This window comes from Moschus berezovskii, chromosome 12 (assembly GCF_049115385.1).
Source record: "Moschus berezovskii isolate FMDL1 chromosome 12, NW_MosBer_1.0, whole genome shotgun sequence".
Taxonomy (NCBI): Eukaryota; Metazoa; Chordata; class Mammalia; order Artiodactyla; family Moschidae; genus Moschus; species Moschus berezovskii.
The window spans coordinates 29,146,438-29,165,624 of NC_142471.1; the positions used below are offsets into that span (position 1 = coordinate 29,146,438).

Below are 19,187 nucleotides of genomic sequence, written 5' to 3' on the forward strand. Positions count from 1 at the left end.
TCACACTACCTTAGCAATCCCTCATGGAACAAGTTTAATGCTGGGTCAATTTTCCAGGCATGGCTAAATGGTAATTGTTGTCATGTGGAAAGGGTACTGGGCTGAGAATGAGATCTGGGGTCTAGCCCTTGCATTGCTATGTGTGTTTGTGTATGTGTGTTTCTGTGTGTGTGTATATGATCTTTAAGAGATCTGGCCTCTTTACTAGTTTTTGGTTCAGTTTGTTCATCCCACTGCCGATAAAACCCCAGATACTGCCTCAGTTCTACCATCTGCTTCTTCCTGTATCAGGTACAGCTCTGAAGGCTCTCACAGAGCAGTGTTGACTAGTGTCACCACAAATCCATGGTTTCCAATCTCGATGCTGCTCAAAAAAGACCCATTAATCTCCTCCTGAAATCTCTAATAATCTTCAGTTCATAGTCCCAGTCTTTTGCCTCTATGCTTGCTCCTTTCCAAACTATTTTTCATAAAGCATCGAGTTGTCTCTTTAAACATATACACAGCCATGCTATTTCCTGCTCACAACTCTTTAACAGCTTCTCATTGCACTGTGAATACTCATTCCACGCCTACAAGGTCTTGCAGGTTCTTGCCCCCATCTTCCTTTCAGACCTCATCTCAGGCCATTCTCTTCTTTGTTAGTATTTGTCAACCACAATCATCCCCGTTTAGCTCCTTACACATGCCAGATTCGTCTTTCCTGCTTGTTATGGACTGAATGTGTCCTCTCACCCCCGAAACTTAATACACTAATACACTGAAGCCTTAACCCCCACTGTGGCTGTATTAGGAGATGGGGCCTCTAAAAAAATAATTAAGGTTAAATGAGGTCACAATGCTGGGGCCCCAATCGGATAGGATTAGTGTCCTTATAAGAAGACACATTAGAGACCATGTTCTCTCTCTGTATAAACACTAAGGAAAGGTAAGGTTGGTCATAACTTTCCTTCCAAGGAGCAAGCGTCTTTTAATTTCATGGCTGCAATCAGCATCTGCAGTGATTTTGGAGCCCAAAAAAACAAAGTCTGACACTGTTTCCACTGTTTTTCCATCTATTTCCCATGAAGTGATGGGACCAGATGCCATGATCTTTGTTTTCTGAATGTTGAGCTTCAAGCCAACCTTTTCACTCTCCTCTTTCACTTTCATCAAGAGGCTTTTGAGTTCCTCTTCACTTTCTGCCATAAGGGTAGTGTCATCTGCATATCTGAGGTTATTGATATTTCTCCCAGCAATCTTGATTCCAGCTTGTGCTTCTTCCAGCCCAGCGTTCCTCATGATGTACTCTGCATATAAGTTAAATAAGCAAGGTGACAATATACAACCTTGACGCACTCCTTTTCCTATTTGGAACCAGTCTGTTGTTCCATGTACAGTTCTAACTGTTGCTTCCTGACCTGCATACAGGTTTCTCAAGAGGCAGGTCAGGTGGTCTGGGATTCCCATCTCTTTCAGAATGTTCCACAGTTTATTGTGATCCACACAGTCAAAGGCTTTGGCATAGTCAATGAAGCAGAAATAGATGTTTTTCTGAAACTCTCTTGCTTTCTCCATGATCCAGCGGATGTTGGCAATTTGATCTCTGGTGCCTCTGCCTTTTCTAAAACCTGCTTGAACATCTGGGAGTTCACGGTTTACATACTGCTGAAGCCTGGCTTGGAGAATTTTGAGCATGACTTTACTAGCGTGTGAGATGAGTGCAATTGTGCGGTAGTTTGAGCATTCTTTGGCATTGCCTTTCTTTGGGATTGGAATGAAGACTGACCTTTTCCAGTCCTGTGGCCACTGCTGAGTTTTCCAAATCTGCTGGCATATTGAGTGCAGCACTTTCACAGCATCATCTTTCAAGACTTGAAATAGCTCAACTGGAATTCCAGATGGCATCACCGACTCTGTGGACATGAGTTTGAGTGTACTCCGGGAGTTGGTGATGGACAGGGAGGCCTGGCGTGCTGTGATTCATGGGGTCGCGGAGAGTCGGACACGACTGAGCGACTGAACTGAACTGAACTGAACTGAATGTGAACACAGAGAAAGAAAGTGGCTGTCTACAGGACAGGAAGAAAGCTTTCATTAGAAACCCAATTTGCCGACATATTGATAAAGGACTTCTAACCTCCAGAACAGTAAGAAAACAAATTTCTGTTTTTTAAGCCACCCTGTCTATAGTATTTTCTATAGAAGCCCAAGCAGAGTTAATATACTACTGCCTCAGAGTTTTAAACATATGCTATTTCTTTCTTTCTGGAACCTTCTTCTTCCTTCTTCCTTCCTTTTTTTTTTTAAACTTCCTCACTTTCTATTTAATATGCCTTCCAATTGGACCATTGTAATAAAACAACTCTCCTAAAGGTCACCATTTCACCAAAACCAATGGGTATTTATCATTTTATTTTACTGGACCCTCTCTTTCCCATGGGACACTGTAGATCCCTTAGTTTTTGAACCCTCTTCTCCCCTGGCTTTGATTTCAATACTTTCTCTAGGTACTCCTCTAACCATTTCCTCAACATTTCATTCTGGAATTGCTTAAATGTTAGTGTTCCACTTGACCTTGCCTTTGGCTCATGGTTCTTTTATGTATAATATTTTCCTTGGATAACTTCATCAATCTTCATGATTTTAATTCTAATAGTGTGTTGATTCCCAAACCTAGCTCAGTCCTCTAAAATAGATTTGAATATTCAACTGCTGGCTAACCATCTCTACTTGGGCAGTCCACAGGCACCTTAAACTCAAGATAGCTACAAGTGAACTCTATATCTCCCCTGGTGAACCAGTCTCTCTCTTTAAATTCACTGTTTCAGTTCATGGTCACATTGTGTTCTGAACCAAAAAACCTAGGGTCATTCGAGGCTATCCCTTCTGCTTCACAAACTGCTTCTTTTGTTTTTTCAAGTACCAGAAATAAATTAGTCATGATTAGTCACTAGTTCACTCTCATTATGTTAGTACCGTTGCAGTAACAATATGCTCTCATGGTTTCCTCTAGGCAAAGATGCCTACCTTTCCCTCTTTGAAGTGCTTCTTGAGCTGCTTCTGCATGGCAGTCAGCTTCTTGGACTGCACTCCACTGTAAGCCAGCAGCATGCCACCAAACTGCCTCTCAGTGATTCTCCCATCCACAGGGTCATGGCGTTCAAACTGGAAAGTGAACAGAAAGAGTGTTCACGGGGTCAAATGGAAAGTATTTTGACATGGGATGTGGAATGATCAACTGTTGGATTCTGAGAACAGCTGATGGCTGGGATCATATTTCGAACTATAATTCTCACCAAGATTTTAAAATATTAGAAACAGAACATTTGGGTTTATATTCCAGATCTGCCGCTAAGTTACCCAACTACACTAGGAGTCCATTTTCTCACCAATACAACAGCTGCTATAACATTTCCTATATCTTCTAGATCAGGAACTTCCTTGTGAGAATAAAAACAATGCTAAAACTCCATTCAAACTCATCAGTAATATTATTAGTAATAAGTGCTCTCTGGATCATCCACATCTCTGTTACTCAGAGAAAACTTAAAAGTTAATTATTATAAATTTGATCAATTGTACATACCAGTTCCTTGATCTGTACTTAATATTGTTATACAGACCTCTAAAGATTTCAAAGAAGAGCATGAAGAGCAATGTGTTTTCCAGTTTTCCCCCAAATGGTAATCAAATGTTTGAACATCAATAGAGCTTGAAAAATGTATAGAGCATATGACTCAATTAGACATGCATACTTATCACAAAGCTACAAAAAAATCATTAAGCATATTTAAATCTGCAGATGGAAAGGCTAAGCACAAAAAACTTCAAGCTAATCTAAGTAATATCAGAAAACTAAGATTGTCATTTAAAAACAGAAGTTATCTCAATACCAACTGCGGTGTTAATAATATACATAAATGCCTAAATAATAAAATGGCTAAAGACGGGCCTAGAAACCAATTAGAAAGCAAAATGATTTCAACATGGTAAAATTTCCCCATGGTTTTATTGGAAAATTACAATTAGAAAGAAACTTTCAGATTCCTACATGGTAGGGCAAAATCTTACTCTCCTAAGAGGGTTATATATAGACATAAGACATAGCTAAGTAAGATCAAGTCAACAAACATTTCCTGAGTGTCTACTAGTTATCCAGCACTGTTAGTCACTGTAGGATACAGGAAAGAAGATTCAGTTTCTGTCTTTAGGAACTTTACCATCTAGTAACAAGATAAGGTTTACATGTAAGATATAAAATAAGGAAGTATATAGTTAAGAGTGAAAGTCTCTCTCAGTTTTTATTTCCTTGCCTAGTTTGGTAAATCGATATACACTTTGTCTCCTCAATGGTCAGACTAGGTCAGTGAGCAAGACACACGAATTACATTTTAACAACAGCAATCATTTGCTGATAGTATACTATGAACCAGGTACTTCGCTCATACAATCTTTCATTTAATTGCTGTAACAATCCTATGGAGTAGATATTATCACCTCCATTTTACAGTTGAGAAAACTGAGGTAGGTAAAGTTAGAGCTGGGAGTCATATGTGGCTCTGTCTGGATCCAAAGATTGTTATCTCAATAACATACTATTTCGTCCTTCTAAACACTAGTACATATTCATCCTACAGGATAGCAAGATGTTGTTTTGGATAAACTTATAAACCAAGGGTGCTTAGTCATATTTGAGTGAGAAGCAAAACTCTTTCCATAGAAATCAACATCACCAATACTAAGCAAAAGCCTCGTTTTAAATTCAACCACTCAGTATTTCATGTTTGCCACACCATCACTTCTACAGAGCTGATTAATTTTTGACACTACCAAAAGTTTTCAGGATTTAATTGAAGTTTGATTTATGATTCAATTAACCCACCTGAAACAAAAATGGAGGACTGAGAAAATTTTTTGCAAATGAACATACTTTCTGCAATATTTAAATCAGATTTTCAGTGACAAGTGATACCCAGGCCAAACTGGGCTTCTTCAAGGTAAATGAAACAAAGCTGCCATCCCTGCTCTCCTAGGCTTTAACTATTTAGGGCATTCATTTTACCTTTATCTGGGAGATTTCACAGTTGTAGAGAAATCCCATAAATTTGAATTAGATGAGTTCAGTTTTATCCCACAAGATAGATTCAAGGTTACAATGTCTCTTTTTACAGTGTTGGCAGCAGCAGCAGTGTGCTCAGGCTTATGAAAGCCTGCATTCATCTGCTCTCCACAGGGGCATAAACCTTACCTCTGCCACATCTCAAAGCTGTAAAGACAATTTCTAGTGGAGATCCCCAAGTAACAATTCCAGTCCTCAAATTAGCATTTTTACTAATGTTCTTTGAAAACACAGACTTGTCTTTTTCTATCATTATTATTATTGTTATATTTTGATGTGGTTGGAACGTGAAAGGTCTTGAAAGTGAAAGTGTCCGACTCTACAACACCATGGACTGAAGCCTTCCAGGCTCCTCCATCCATGGAATTCTACAGGCCAGAAAACTGGAGTAGCTGTTCCCTTCTCCAGTGGATCTTTCCAGCCCAGGGATCGAACCCAGGTGTCCCACATTGCAGGCAGATTCTGTACTGTCTGAGCCACCAGGGAAGCCTAAAAACTATAAAACTCAGCTCCAAGCAGTATAGCCCACTTCAAAGTTCAATATCTCCTCTATAATTAGATTTGGAGCAGCAATGAAGATCTACTAGGCCAGGGAGCTTCAAGGGTAGTTTCTCGAGGACCTGCATTAGGGCCACACTTTCAAGGGCAACAGCTTGACATCATGTGGCACCTCATGAATATAATCCCCAAGGTCATGAGAGGGTCTTTGGGGAAAGACAAATTATTGCAAAATTATCACAGTGTAGAAAGCTTCTAATGATAGATCTGGAAGCAATTCAAATGATTGACTTGTATTTTATTTATCAGATATTGATAAAGCCTCTTAAGTTCCACTTCAGTAGGACAACTAAGAAATCCCATTCTATTTGATCCTGTGGCACAGAAAACATGTGTTCCAGGGTACCACCCACAATTTTCACTGCTCCTTCAGGCTGTATTAACAAAGCTACAGTAATAGAAACAGCATGGTACTGGCATGAAAACAGATATAAAGATGAGTGGAACAAAAGAGCCCAGCAATAAACCCATACACCCTGGGGTTAACTAATATGACAAGGGGATAAGAAAACACAATGGAGAAAAGACTATTCCTTCAATAAATGGTGCTGGGAAAACTGGAAAGACATAGAAAACAAGAGATTAGAACATTCCCTCATATCATATATAAAACATTCCACATATAACGACAAAACAAAAAGACAACCTATGGGATGGAAGAAAATATTTGTAAATGATGAGACGAGGTTAATATCCAAAATATACAAAGAGCATATACAAGTCAGTATCAAAAAAAACCGAATCAGAAAATGGGCAGAAGACTTGAATAGACATTTTTCCAAAGAAGAAATACATATGGCTAACAGGCACGTGAAAAGATGCTCTACATCATTAATTATTAAAGAAATGTGTAAATCAAAACCACAATGAGGTATCATGTCACACCTGTCAGACTGTCTATCATCAAAAAGTTTACAAATAAATGGTGGAGAAGGTACGGAGGCAGGGGAACTCTCTTCCTATACTGCTGGTGCAAATGTAAATTGGTGCAGGCCACTACAGAAAACAGTATGGAAGTTCATTAAAAAACTGAAAATAGAACCACTATATGACCCATCAATTCAACTCCTAGGTATATCTATCTGGAAAAAATGAAAACACTAACTCAAAAGACACATGCACCCCAATGTTCATACCAGTACTATTTACAATAACCAAGACGTGGAAGGAACTCAAGTGCCATCAATGGATGACTGAACTAAGAAGATGCAGTATATATATGCAATGGAATACTACTCAGCCATAAAAAGAATGAAATAGAGTCATTTACAGTAATATGGGTGAATCTAGAGAACATCATGTTTAGTGAAATAAGTCAGAGAAAGACAAATACTATTATCACTTACATGTGGAATCTAAAAATAGTACAAATGGATGTGTATGTAAACAGACACAGACTCAAAGATACAGAAAATAAACTTATGATTATCAAACGGAGATGAAAGGAGGGACAGACAAATTAGGGGTATGGGCCTAATAGATACAAACTACTATATACAAACTGGTAAGCAATAAGGATATATTGTAGAGCATAGGAAATTCTATCCATTATCTTGTAGTAATCTATAATGGAGAATTATCTGCAAAAATACTGAGTCACTATACTGTACACCTGTAATGAACACAATATTGTAAACTGACTATACTTCAATAAAACAAGCAAAAAAAGAAATTCTAATCTGTTGGATCCTGTGGCACAGAACGTGTACGTTCAAGCACACTACCCACCATTTACATGGCTTCTCTGAGTCAAGGAACAAAGCTGAACAGCTTAGCAGTTTCTTTTCTGTGCCACTGCCACTTTCTCAAATGGATACAAGCTGTTGACTTCCTGTTGTTCCCCAGGGGGCTGCAGGGCAGAGAAACAGGGGACAGAGAAGAGGAGCCAAAAAACTGTCTGCAAGATTTTCCCTCGGTTTCTGACCACACTGTGCCTCTCACTCTCATCCTCACCCCTTGTTGAGAGAAAGAAGGACAGATGGTATGTGTGTGTGTATATGCGCGCACACACACACACACACAGAGATGAAATGATTTAAGGAAGAAGGGAAGCTAGAAGAAAACATGTACTATGAACAAAGGCCAAAATAAGATTAGAAAATAGCAAAAGGAAAAAGAAATCAGTATCTGTAAGTGAGTTTTGATTTATTAAAGACTTCTGAGGTTAATATAGTTCAGCAAATGTAAATTCTTCTCTATTACAAAATTACATTTCAGGAGACTCTGTCTACCCCTCAGAGTAAATCCTGCCCTTTAACAAGTATAGACTTTTCCTAGCTTCTGGACCATACAATTCAAGTAATGCATAGTAATCTCAAGCCACTGAAATGAATACATCTATGTTTTTCCATCTGACAGTATTTGGATTTTGAGATGTACATCATGTCACTGCTGCTACTACTAGGAGTCTCAGAAAAACTGTGTTTTGGAAAAATGATTTCAGGCCAAGTTCTCTACTGCAAACCACCCAGCGAACATGACATGTACATTCCATAGTTTAAATATGAAATCTATGTTTCTACAATTGGTAAGGGACATAGACAGCCCCAGGTCAAACTACCTTAATCTTAAGGTATGAATTTTCTTAATCTTTAAATACAAGATGCATCTTCATTGTCAATAATTAATATGACTGTCTTTTGGCTAAGGAGGAAGGCCTACAATTTGGATTGAAGGCAACATGATTCAGCGCCCTGAGCAAGGGCCAAAACAATCCATTGGCATCTAGGGCCATGAGATTATAGATTACCAAAGTTTTAACTTGCTAGACTCTCCTACTTCAAATCCAGGGATTCTTTCCATTTAAAAATTATGGTTTTAAAGAAAATTCACGCCAGTGAGCAAATCAAGTAACTAAAAGACAAGAGTAACAATCACACAGCTGGATCAGAAAAGGATTGACTTTATAGTCTGATAGTCAAAGTTAGGAAAATAACAAGACTAACGCATGAACTTAATATAGGATAATAATAATCAGGATGTATTTGACTAAAGGTGTTGGAGAAAGATATTTTAGATCTGGAACAAAGGGATTCAAGGTTTGATAAGTTTTGGTTTCATTTCATACAAAGTAATGTATTTAAATGACTAGGAATATAGATTTCAGAACCAGCTGCCTGGGTCTGAATTTCAGCTTGAACCCATACTTGCTGCTATGACTTACTTTCTCTAAGAATTCAACATCTTCTCACCAAAAAAAAAAGGCGGGGGAGATAATATTCACAACCTCAAAGTGTTATAAGGATTAATTGGGATAATGTGTGCAGAAAAATTAGTACAGAGTTTGGTGCATAGTTTGAATTCCAATAAATGTAGCAATTAATATTCTTGTCATCATATCACTTCTCAGGAAAGTACCTCAATTGATTATTCTCTTCTTAATAAGAGTTAACTAAGTTCAACTTACTAGGTCTCACTTTTCTTTTCAATATTGCTTTCGCCCAGTCTCTGTTTATAGAATACTACTTTCATATCTGAAGAGCAGAAAAAGTGAATGCAACAAATATCATTTGTTATACAACATAATAGAATAATTCCTAGATTAAACTACCTAGAAGAGGCTGAAGCAGAACAACTTAATCAGACCTGTATCCTGGCCATATATCACTAGACAGAATGCTTGCATAAAGGAGGAGCACAATAAATATGTAGTAAGTGAACAGAGGTAGAACACCAGAAAATTAATTCACAGCACAGTGTCCTACTGTTGAGAATATTTCTTATCTGAGGCAAGGATTACCTCTCCATTTCTCCCTTAACACCTACTTCCACAATATTGATTTCCATAAGAATATGCTTGAGAACGTCATTAAATATGACTAGTCAGTAATATATGTGAGTGCTTACTAAGGTGCCAGGTGCTGTCCTAAGAATTTACCTTATGTAATCCTCACAACATTATACAACAGGTATTATTATTGTTTTATCTTATAGGCATGAACACACAAGCAGAGAGAAGTTAAATCACTTGCTCGTAGTTAATCTGGTGAGAAATTTCTCTCTTGGCTCAATCAAAACAGTTGATGTGCTTTCTTATCTTAAAGGCATCAACAATCATATTTCCTTTCTTACCCTGGTTATGGAAAGCTTAGTCAAGTTTGGGACCTACCTCTAACAAGAACAGGAGTTTACAACTTCTATTTTTCATAATAATCTTACTCCTGGCTTTCTCTTAACCTTCTTCCATTTTTCAACTTTCATTTCTCAGCAAGTTTTATTTTATTTTTGTTTCACTGAATATATTCCTTAGGGCTTTATTAAACCCTTTTTTGAACAAAGCAGGGTATAAAAAAGTGGTGTTGGACATCTTTGTTATTTCAGTTTTTGGTTATAATAAATATCACCACTGGGATAAAGTTTTTCTGTATTTTTCATCATTATTTTTGGGTTGATCGCTGGAAATGAATTATGAAATAAAAATCTATAGGCTCTTTTGACTATGAAATATTTGATATATACAAATAATACACGTGATAGACAAGTCATGAAGCAGAATAATTAAAAAACTTCCATGAATCTACCACTAATCTGAGAGGAAGCATTAGCACAAACAGTTGAAGTTCATCTCTCTATATTATCATATGTGAAACGAATCTGACGTGGTTGGGGGTTCCCCACCTCAACACTCTGTGGATTTAAGAGGCCATTCCTTCCGGAAGTGTATAAATTAGCCTGGGAATGAACCTGCACGCTGAATTTACTAATTAAGAAATGAGAAACCAGAACTATAAAGGTGGCATAGAAATACAAGAAACTATTCTTAAGTAATCTTTTAAAACTTTGAACAGAGTTACAGATTTAACCATTTGTTATAAACTGGTATATATAATTTAACCAGAACCATAAGAAAATTAGTATTGTGTGAATTCTGAAGCACTTTCAACATGTTGTAGGAATAATGTGGACTTTCTTGAGTTTTACACATTCATAAGTAAATGGTCTGTATCTCGTGCCTTTGTTGGCTTTCTGTGAGCTGTAGTTTCTGGGAAGTGAGCAGCTCTCATTCCTGTAACTCTTGTAATCCAGTCATTCGTGTGCCTCCTTCATGTGGATTCAGTACGGCTGTGGTGCTGTTATCCCTCTGATAGGAACTCTAACTCGGTGTAAAGCCCCAAAGATCTGTTACTTATTTTTATTTTATATTGTACTATATTTTATTTACAGTGTTGTGTTTGTTTCAGGTGTATAGCAAAGTGATACAGTCATATATATATATATATATATATATGAATTAACAAATGCAGTTCCCATCTTTTGATGGGGTGCTCATGGTTTATAACATAAATGGCATTATTTTGAGAGAGGGATAACTTAGGTATGGTATTGGGTTTTTTTCTTTTTGCAGCTTGAGGCAGTTGTAAAATAACTTAATGTATCTTTTTACAACTGTGTATTTTTTCATTTGGTGAAATTTTAACTGTTAATGTTTTTGGCATTGAGATTTGTACCATTTATTAAATAAAAATTAAAAAAAAAAAGTTCATCTCTCTGCCTCCCCTAAGAGGTAACATCATTGGACTTCATTTTTTACTGCCTTGCTATCTTTGTTTAGTTTAAAACACATTAACAATATTGTTTATTTCTTCTTTCTTCTGAACTTTATAAAATGATATCATAGTGGATATATTCTTTTGTGATTTGCTTTTTTCAATTAACCGGTATACTTCTAGAATTCATCCATGTTGATACATTTAAGCATGCTTCTTTCATTCTTACTCTATTGCAGATTTCTATTATTTGAAAATATCACTATCAGTTTTCCTATAAAAGGACATCTGAGTTATTGTCAGCCTTTTTATAAGGCTATTATGATTATTCTTATACCAGTGTCCTGGTGAAACAGCAACAAGAGTTCCAAGTCTAGGGCATATATGTAGAAGTGGAACTCCTCTCTTATCAAGATAATATCTAATTACTTGCCAAAAGAATCACACCAGTACTTTTCATCAGCTATGTACAACAGCTCCCTTTGTTTCATACTTTCACCAGCACTTGGTATTGTAGCCTTTTCATTTTTTGTCAATCTAATGTGTGTAAAAATAGTAGGCATAAATTCTTTAATGCTTTCGATATATATTGCTTAATTTTTAGAAAGATGTCTTGTTTTACAATTCTAATAGGATATGAGAACACCCTTGATAACATCAAGTATAATTTTTAAAAATCTCTGCTAGAATAAAAATGGTAACCCATTTTAATTAGCATTTCTTTGATTACTAGTGAGGCTGACCATTTTCCAAATATGTGTACTGGTCATTTCTATTTCTTCTTCTGAATTTTCTACCTTCTTTGCCTATTTATTTACAGAAGTGCTGATATATGTCTCATTAATTTATAATTTTAAAAATATTTGCCCTGTATTAATACAGTATAATGTTTTTTACCCAGTCTGCCCATCTTTCAATTTTGCTTAAGTCTGTTTTAAATCTTTATTGTGGTGAAACACACGGATCTATTTGCAACTTGTTTCACTGGCTTATAGCTAGTAACTCTTTTCTTGTTAGATAAGAGGCTAATTAAGTATTGATTTATTATTTCTTGATTAAAAACAGGAAACATAACCTAAAATATTAAAACATATTCTTCAGTGTCAATCAATGAAAGTGATTAAATCCTCAGAACAAAAGTAAGCTTTGCTTTAAAAAGTCCTCCAGATACTGGGTGAAGTAAGTCAGACAGAGAAAGACAAATATCTTATGATACTGCTTATATGTGGAATCTAAAGAAAAGGAATAAATTAACTTATTTACAAAACACAGAGTTACAGATGAAGAAAACAAACTAACGGCTACCAATGGGGGGACAAGGGGGACAGATAAATTGGGAGGTTGGGACTGACATATACACACTACTATTTATAAAATATGCATGCGTGTGTGTGTGTGTGTGTGTGTGTGTGCGCATGCTCAGTGACTTCAGTTGTGTCTGACTCTTTGCAACCCCATGAATCATAGCCTGCCAGGCTCCTCTGTCCATGGGATTTTCCTGGCAAGAATATTGGAGTTTGTTGCCATGCCCTTCTTTAGGGGATCTGCCTAACCCAGGGATCAAACCCACGTCTCCTGCACTGCCGGCAGGTTCTTTACCTGCTGAGCCATTGGGGATAGAGAACTAATAAGAACCTACTGTATAGCACAGGGTACTCTACTCAATATTCTGTAATGATCTATATGGGAAAAGAATTTTAAAAAGAGTGGATATATGTTATGTACAACTGAAGTCACTCTGCTATATAGCAGAAACTAGGACAACACTGTAAATCAACAACTATACTCCAATAAAAATTAAACAAAACAAAATAAATCAACTGAGAATGTAAAAAAAGAAAAGAAAAAATCCTCCAACTTGCTGACCTTTTTTAAACTAGTTTTTTTTTTTTTTATGCCATGCCACAGAGCATGCAGGATCTTAGTTCCCCAATCAGGGATCAAACCCATGCCTCTGTGTGGGGTCCTAACCACTGGACTGCTAGGGAAGTTCCTTTAACTAGTCTTAATACTTGGGAATTTAGACTAAAATGGGGTTATTTAAACCTAACTTAACCAGGTTCCCTTTAATTGGGATAAACTCACAGAAATTCAGTCAACTATCTTTTTTTGTTTAAAGGAATATAATCAGCTATGGAGTGATGATAGCTCAGTTGGTAAAGAATCCGCCTGCAATGCAGGAGACCCCAGTTCAATCTCTGGGTTGGGAAGATCCGCTGGAGAAGGGATAGGCTACCCATTCCAGTATTTTGGCCTGGAGAATTCCATATAGTCCATGGGGTCACAAAGAGTCGGACACGACTGAGTGACTTTCACTTTCATGGAGTGATGGCGAAAGAAAAAAAAATAGTTCAGTTCTAAAGAAAAGAAGGCCTAAAAGGCCTATTATACTTCCTTAGAAAAATTTCTCAGGTTGTTAAAGAATGATCCATTTTCTATCATTCATAATAGCAAATATTACTGTTACAGCATTTACTATGTGCCAGATCCTGTTCTAAGTGCTTTCCATATACTAATTCATATAACATTCTGAATTATACAAAATCTGTGTGGTTGTTTTTTTCCTAAGATATGACCTTGATCAATATGAAAAAGACTCAAATTCTGGCAAAATTAACAGCTATTTACTATTAAAAGCAATCTATGAAGTTAGTGTTTCCATACGGAATCATTATATCATATTAGTCTCAAGCTATTTTTTCCTCTATGATAACTCTTTCAGCAAGCAGTAGATCTTACCATATCCAATTTCTGCTTTCAACACCATTTTATTCTAAATCACAGCAACATGAAAAAAACCTTAGTCTTGGAACTATATATTCCTTTGAGATTTGAGGCCCAACATTATTCAGAGTTCAAGGACATTCTTTTCATGAGATCACAAGAATTTTGAAAACAGAAAGTCCATGTATTGGAAAAAAATATAAAAGCTCCAATTTCAGGAGATAAGAACCAAGGACTAATCGTGGCAGGAAAGCAAAGTGCTATCTTTTTTTCATCTGAGTGTCAGTTTATTTTCCTCTGACTTTATTATTTCTGTAGATAGCTCTCTCAGATCCATTGTCGAGGTGAAAAATACAATATATATTTCCATGCTGCTTTAGTCCGAGCATTGCTGACAGCATTTCAGCGCTCTTTTATGAGCTGGAGATTTAGCTTGTTCATTTTGACACCTAATGTTACTATAAAAGACTTGATGTTCTGATTTTACCTAAAGGTGAGGCAAACTGTGGAAGGCAGCAACCAGTGTGAGAAGCTGTTAAAAAGTAATGATGAAAATTAAGACATACAATTTACTTTGGGCTTGGTGTATTCATAATTGATCAGTTGCTCATCACAGTGAATTATTAAATAAAGAGAAATAAAAGCCTCAACAAATTAGCAGACCCAATCTGGCAACATACAGAAGGGATTAATACCATAACCAAGTGGGAGATCTAACCAGTCCATTCTAAGGGAGATCGATCCTGGGTGTTCATTGGAGGGACTGATGCTAAAGCTGAAACTGCAATACTTTAGCCACCTCATGGGACGAATTGACTCACTGGAAAAGACTGATGCTGGGAAAGGTTGGGGACGGGAGGAGAAGGGGAGGACAGAGAATGAGATGGCTGGATGGCATCACCGACTCTGTGGACATGAGTTTGAGTGAACTCCGGGAGTTGGTGATGGACAGGGAGGCCTGGCGGGCTGTGATCATGGGGTCGCGGAGAGTCGGACACGACTGAGTGACTGAACTGAACTGAACTGAACAAGTGGGATATATCCCATAAATGAGAGGATAGTTTAACAACTGAAAGTCAGTTAAGGTAAGACATATGAAGAGAATAAAGGTCAAAAACTAAATGATAAAAAAAAAAAGGGGGGGGGAGAGAGGCAGACATTTCTTCTTGTTACCATTTTCATATGAGAATATGGGTAATTTCTCCTTCTATTATAAGAGAAAATTCTCTAAGTCAGTAGACAGCAATTACTGGCAAATGATGAAAATATCAAAATTTGCCTAATAGAGACAAGAAGAATATACATTTTTAGTGGACCCCAGTGAAACAGCAGGGAAGGGACAGGGTAAAACCTTTAAAAGAATGACATATTATTGAGGATATGACAAAGACTGAATCAGTTAGGCCCAAGATGGCAGAAGACTTGACTTCCAATGAACCTTAAACCTCGATATATGTTCATTGTAATACGTTAGCATGCTAAATGACACAGCCACCAGCGCCATGACAGTTTTGAGGCCGACCATAATAGACCAAAAAGTGGGTAGTGGGCCAATTCCTGGAAATCTCTGCCCCTTTCCCCAAAATAGTGGGAATAATCCTCCCACTTGTTAGCCTATAAAATTACCCAGCCCATAAAAACTAACCACCCCATATTTGGGGGTCTCTTGACTTCTGAGATGGCCCACACTCTGTCTGTGGAATGTGTTTCTCCCATGGAATGTGTTCTTGCTTTTTGAAATGGACCACACTGGCTCAGATGGTAAAGAATCTGTCTGCAATGTGACTCAGGTTTAATTCCTGGGTCGGGAAGATCCCTTGGAAGAGGGCATGGCAACTCACTCCAGTATTCTTGCCTGGACAATTCCATGGACAGAGGAGCCTGGTGGGCCACAGTCCATGGGGTCACAAAGAGTTGGACACGAGTGAGTGATATTTAAAACAAAACAAAACATTCTGTCTATGAAATGAGTATCTCTCTAAATAATCTCCTTCTTACCTATCACTTTGTCTCTCACTGAATTCTTTTGTGATGAGACATAAAGAACCTGAGTTTCATTAAGTCTTGAGACCAGGCGTGTGATCTCAATTGAAAGAGAGAGTGGGGTCAGGTCCCAATCTGAGTTTTGGTTGGGCTGAATTCCTGGCCCACAGGTTCAAGTCCCAGTCTTGTGTGACTTCACCAACATGATGTAAATTAGCCATCAATTCACTAAAATATGTAATATGAGCTCTCCCAAGCTGTGCTGATTTGTACCTAATTTTTTCATAACAATAAATTTAAACATAAAGCCTTTCTACAGCAAAAATAATTCAATCAATTTTAGACATTCTGTATTCTTTTTTATATTCCCCTCCCATCCAGGCTGCCACATAACATTGAGCAGAATTCCATGTGCTATACAGTAGGTCCTTGTTGATTATCCAGTCTAAATATAGCAGTGTTAAAACAGTCGGTATTCTAAAAGAGACTTTTTGCAGTTGTGAAAGGACTTGGAACACCTCATGGATCTAGGGAAAGTAAATTGCTTTATGCTAAGCATTCGGATTTTTCTTTACTTTCCCTCTCTGGGATATTGTCCCCACTTTTTATCTATCTGTACAACCCTGTCCTTTCTTGAACTTAATCTCTCTTCATGGCCCTACTGGCTATTCCAAAACACTTGATTTCTCTGAGTTTTCTGAGATCCTACAATATGTTAGGTCTAGGCATCATAGAAAATTACGCTTTGCACTATATTTTCTTTTCTTTTTGAAAGTGCACATATTGCTTTTATAACATTATGTACTTCTTAAAGGAAGAGTCCATGTCTTATATTTTTTACTCTGTCATACCCAGAACTGGGCCACACAGCATGTTCTCAATAAATAATTCTTGTTGACTGATTAAATTTTTGCCCCATATAAGACTCCCCTATCGATTCTTTACTTATCATCCACTAGGAGCCTAAGACACACTTTTCAACCTATACTCCTGAATACTGAAGGTGAGACTATGCCACTTCACTAGAATTGATAATTATTCCTGGGGGTGGAAAATCCTAACACTACCACTAGAATTTCAAGGATATGATTAGTTGTGGGCTCCACTATGAAGCTCCTTTTGCTGCTTTACTTAAGTCCAGTTATATATAAAATTTCTCAATAATATTCAGTTTGTATTTAAAAAACTAAAAGAAACAACTAAAAAATAGATAGGTAAATCAATAAGCATACAGGAGGATGCAGACAGGATAGGCAATGTCAGACTCTGTAGGCCAAAATAATTTGTCCTTGGAGTCTGAAACTATGCTGGAATGAAAAATTAGGTGAGAATGGCAGGTACATTAATTCATTCAAGTGAAAACCACAAAAACCCATCAGTAAAGTTTCCCTTCTTCTGTCACTTGGTATTAGAAAACCACCATATCATCAATTTTCATAAAATTCAAGCCAGGGTAGATGCCATAAAATCATTATAGTCACACTGTCGTCCATTAGGAAAATGGGAATATTTTGATCAAAACACGGAGACCCACTCATTAAATTAAAAGTCCGAATTGCAGCATCCATACGCAGCTGAAGACATGTGCAAGAGTCTTTTCATTTAGTCTTTAAAAAAAATACGTGTTTATTTATTTCACCACACCATGTCTTAGTTTCAGCATGCATGTTCTTTGATCTTTGTTGTAACACACAGGGATCTTTAGTCAGAGCATGCAAACTTTTAGGTGCGGCATGTGGGATCTAATTCCCTGACCAGGGACTGACTATGACTCTCCAATAGGAAGTGCAGAGTCTTAGCCACTGGACCATCAGGGAAGTCCCTCATTTAGTCTTTACTCACTGAAATTCTAGTTTGGTAGTCTGGGAAATACTTTATGCAGCTCTATATAGTCTCTGTCCTGGATATGCTTCCTGTGCCCGTATCAGAGATCTTGATTATTTGGGGTATGTAAATGAATACAATATATTACAGTGGCAAGGATAAAGGTTTTGCGGTCAGACTGACTTGAGTTTGTTGTTTTTTGACGGGTTTTTTTTTTTTTTTTTTGTCTCTTACCAACTGTAAACTCCTGAGCAATCTATTTATCCTTTCTAACCCTTGTTTTCCTCATTTGTAAAATGGGTATAATAACAGCACTTCCCTTGTGAGATTATTTGAGGGTTAAGTTAGATAATACATGTAAAACAATCACCCCATTTAATATTTTACAAAATGCACTTACTTATATTTTTTACATTTTTATATCTCTGAAATCAATATGCTTCTTATAATTTCTTTTGGCTAGGCAGCAGTTGCAATACTGTTATCACTGCCTATACAAGATGTCAAAGCTTGCAAAATGAATGTCAGTGGCTTGGAAGAAAACCCTAGGTAACAGTGGAATATTTCTTTAAGAAATGTTGCATTACCAATGCTCTTGATGGCTCAAAGGACAATTTGGTGTGGAATAACAGACATTCATAATACTGAGTCAAAAGAGAAATTCAGAATAATTAGGCCCTGAACGTGAGGACATTTTATACCAATTTAAGTTGACTCACTGGAAAAGACTCTGATGCTGGGAAAGGTTGGGGGTGGGAGGAGAAAGGGACGACAGAGAATGAGATGACTGGATGGCATCACCAACTCGATGGAGGTGGGTTTGAGTGAACTCCGGGAGTTGGTGATGGACAGGGAAGCCTGGCGTGCTGTGATTCATGGGGTCGTGAAGAGTCGGACACGACTGAGCGACTGAACTGAACTGAATCTTATTTATAATTCCTTTTATGAATACACAAGGATGACATAATAAAAATCTAAGCCTAAAGTAGTATTTCAATAGGCATTAACTAAATATATTTAGTGCAAGGAAAGCATTTTGTTGTGATTTAATTGGCATTTTTTTCTTTTTTAGTGGTACATAAAATAATGGTACATCTCAACAATGTTTGTGTTTTAGATTCAATGAAATATGGTAATACATTGTCTAGCACATATTAAGAGCTCAGTAAATGTTAGCTGCTATTAATAAATGCTAAGTTAGCTGCAAACAATAATAATAACAACAATTTTGCTTCTGTTAACTTCAGTTCTGTTTAAAGAGAAACAAACTTTCTTTCCCTACAAAGATAATACAGAAAAAAAACTGAGAAAGGAGAGAAAAACTACAACTAAGTAATTCTCTTAACTCTCTCCTTATTACTCTTCACATGAACATTTTTCTTGTTTATGAGAAGAAAAGGAAAAGAGGTGGGCAAGAGTGGAACTGTGCTCAGGGCACAGAAAGTTTAATTCTAAACTGTCTTTCCTTATAAAAACTGTACTTCTACAAAAATTTCTGGAAATAGGAGGTA

General features: G+C 37.0%; 1 protein-coding gene across 5 annotated transcripts in view; it reads right to left on the reverse strand.

The window, feature by feature from the left end:
* The window catches only part of MICU1 (mitochondrial calcium uptake 1), a 239,419-nt gene that overhangs the window by 51,174 nt on the left and 169,058 nt on the right, over positions 1–19,187 (reverse strand). For all 5 annotated transcript variants that reach the window (XM_055425497.2, XM_088841962.1, XM_088841958.1 and 2 more), the window contains one exon: positions 3,010–3,147. In XM_055425497.2, the coding sequence (XP_055281472.1) occupies positions 3,010–3,147 (138 nt within the window). The remainder of the gene's footprint in view (positions 1–3,009; positions 3,148–19,187) is intronic.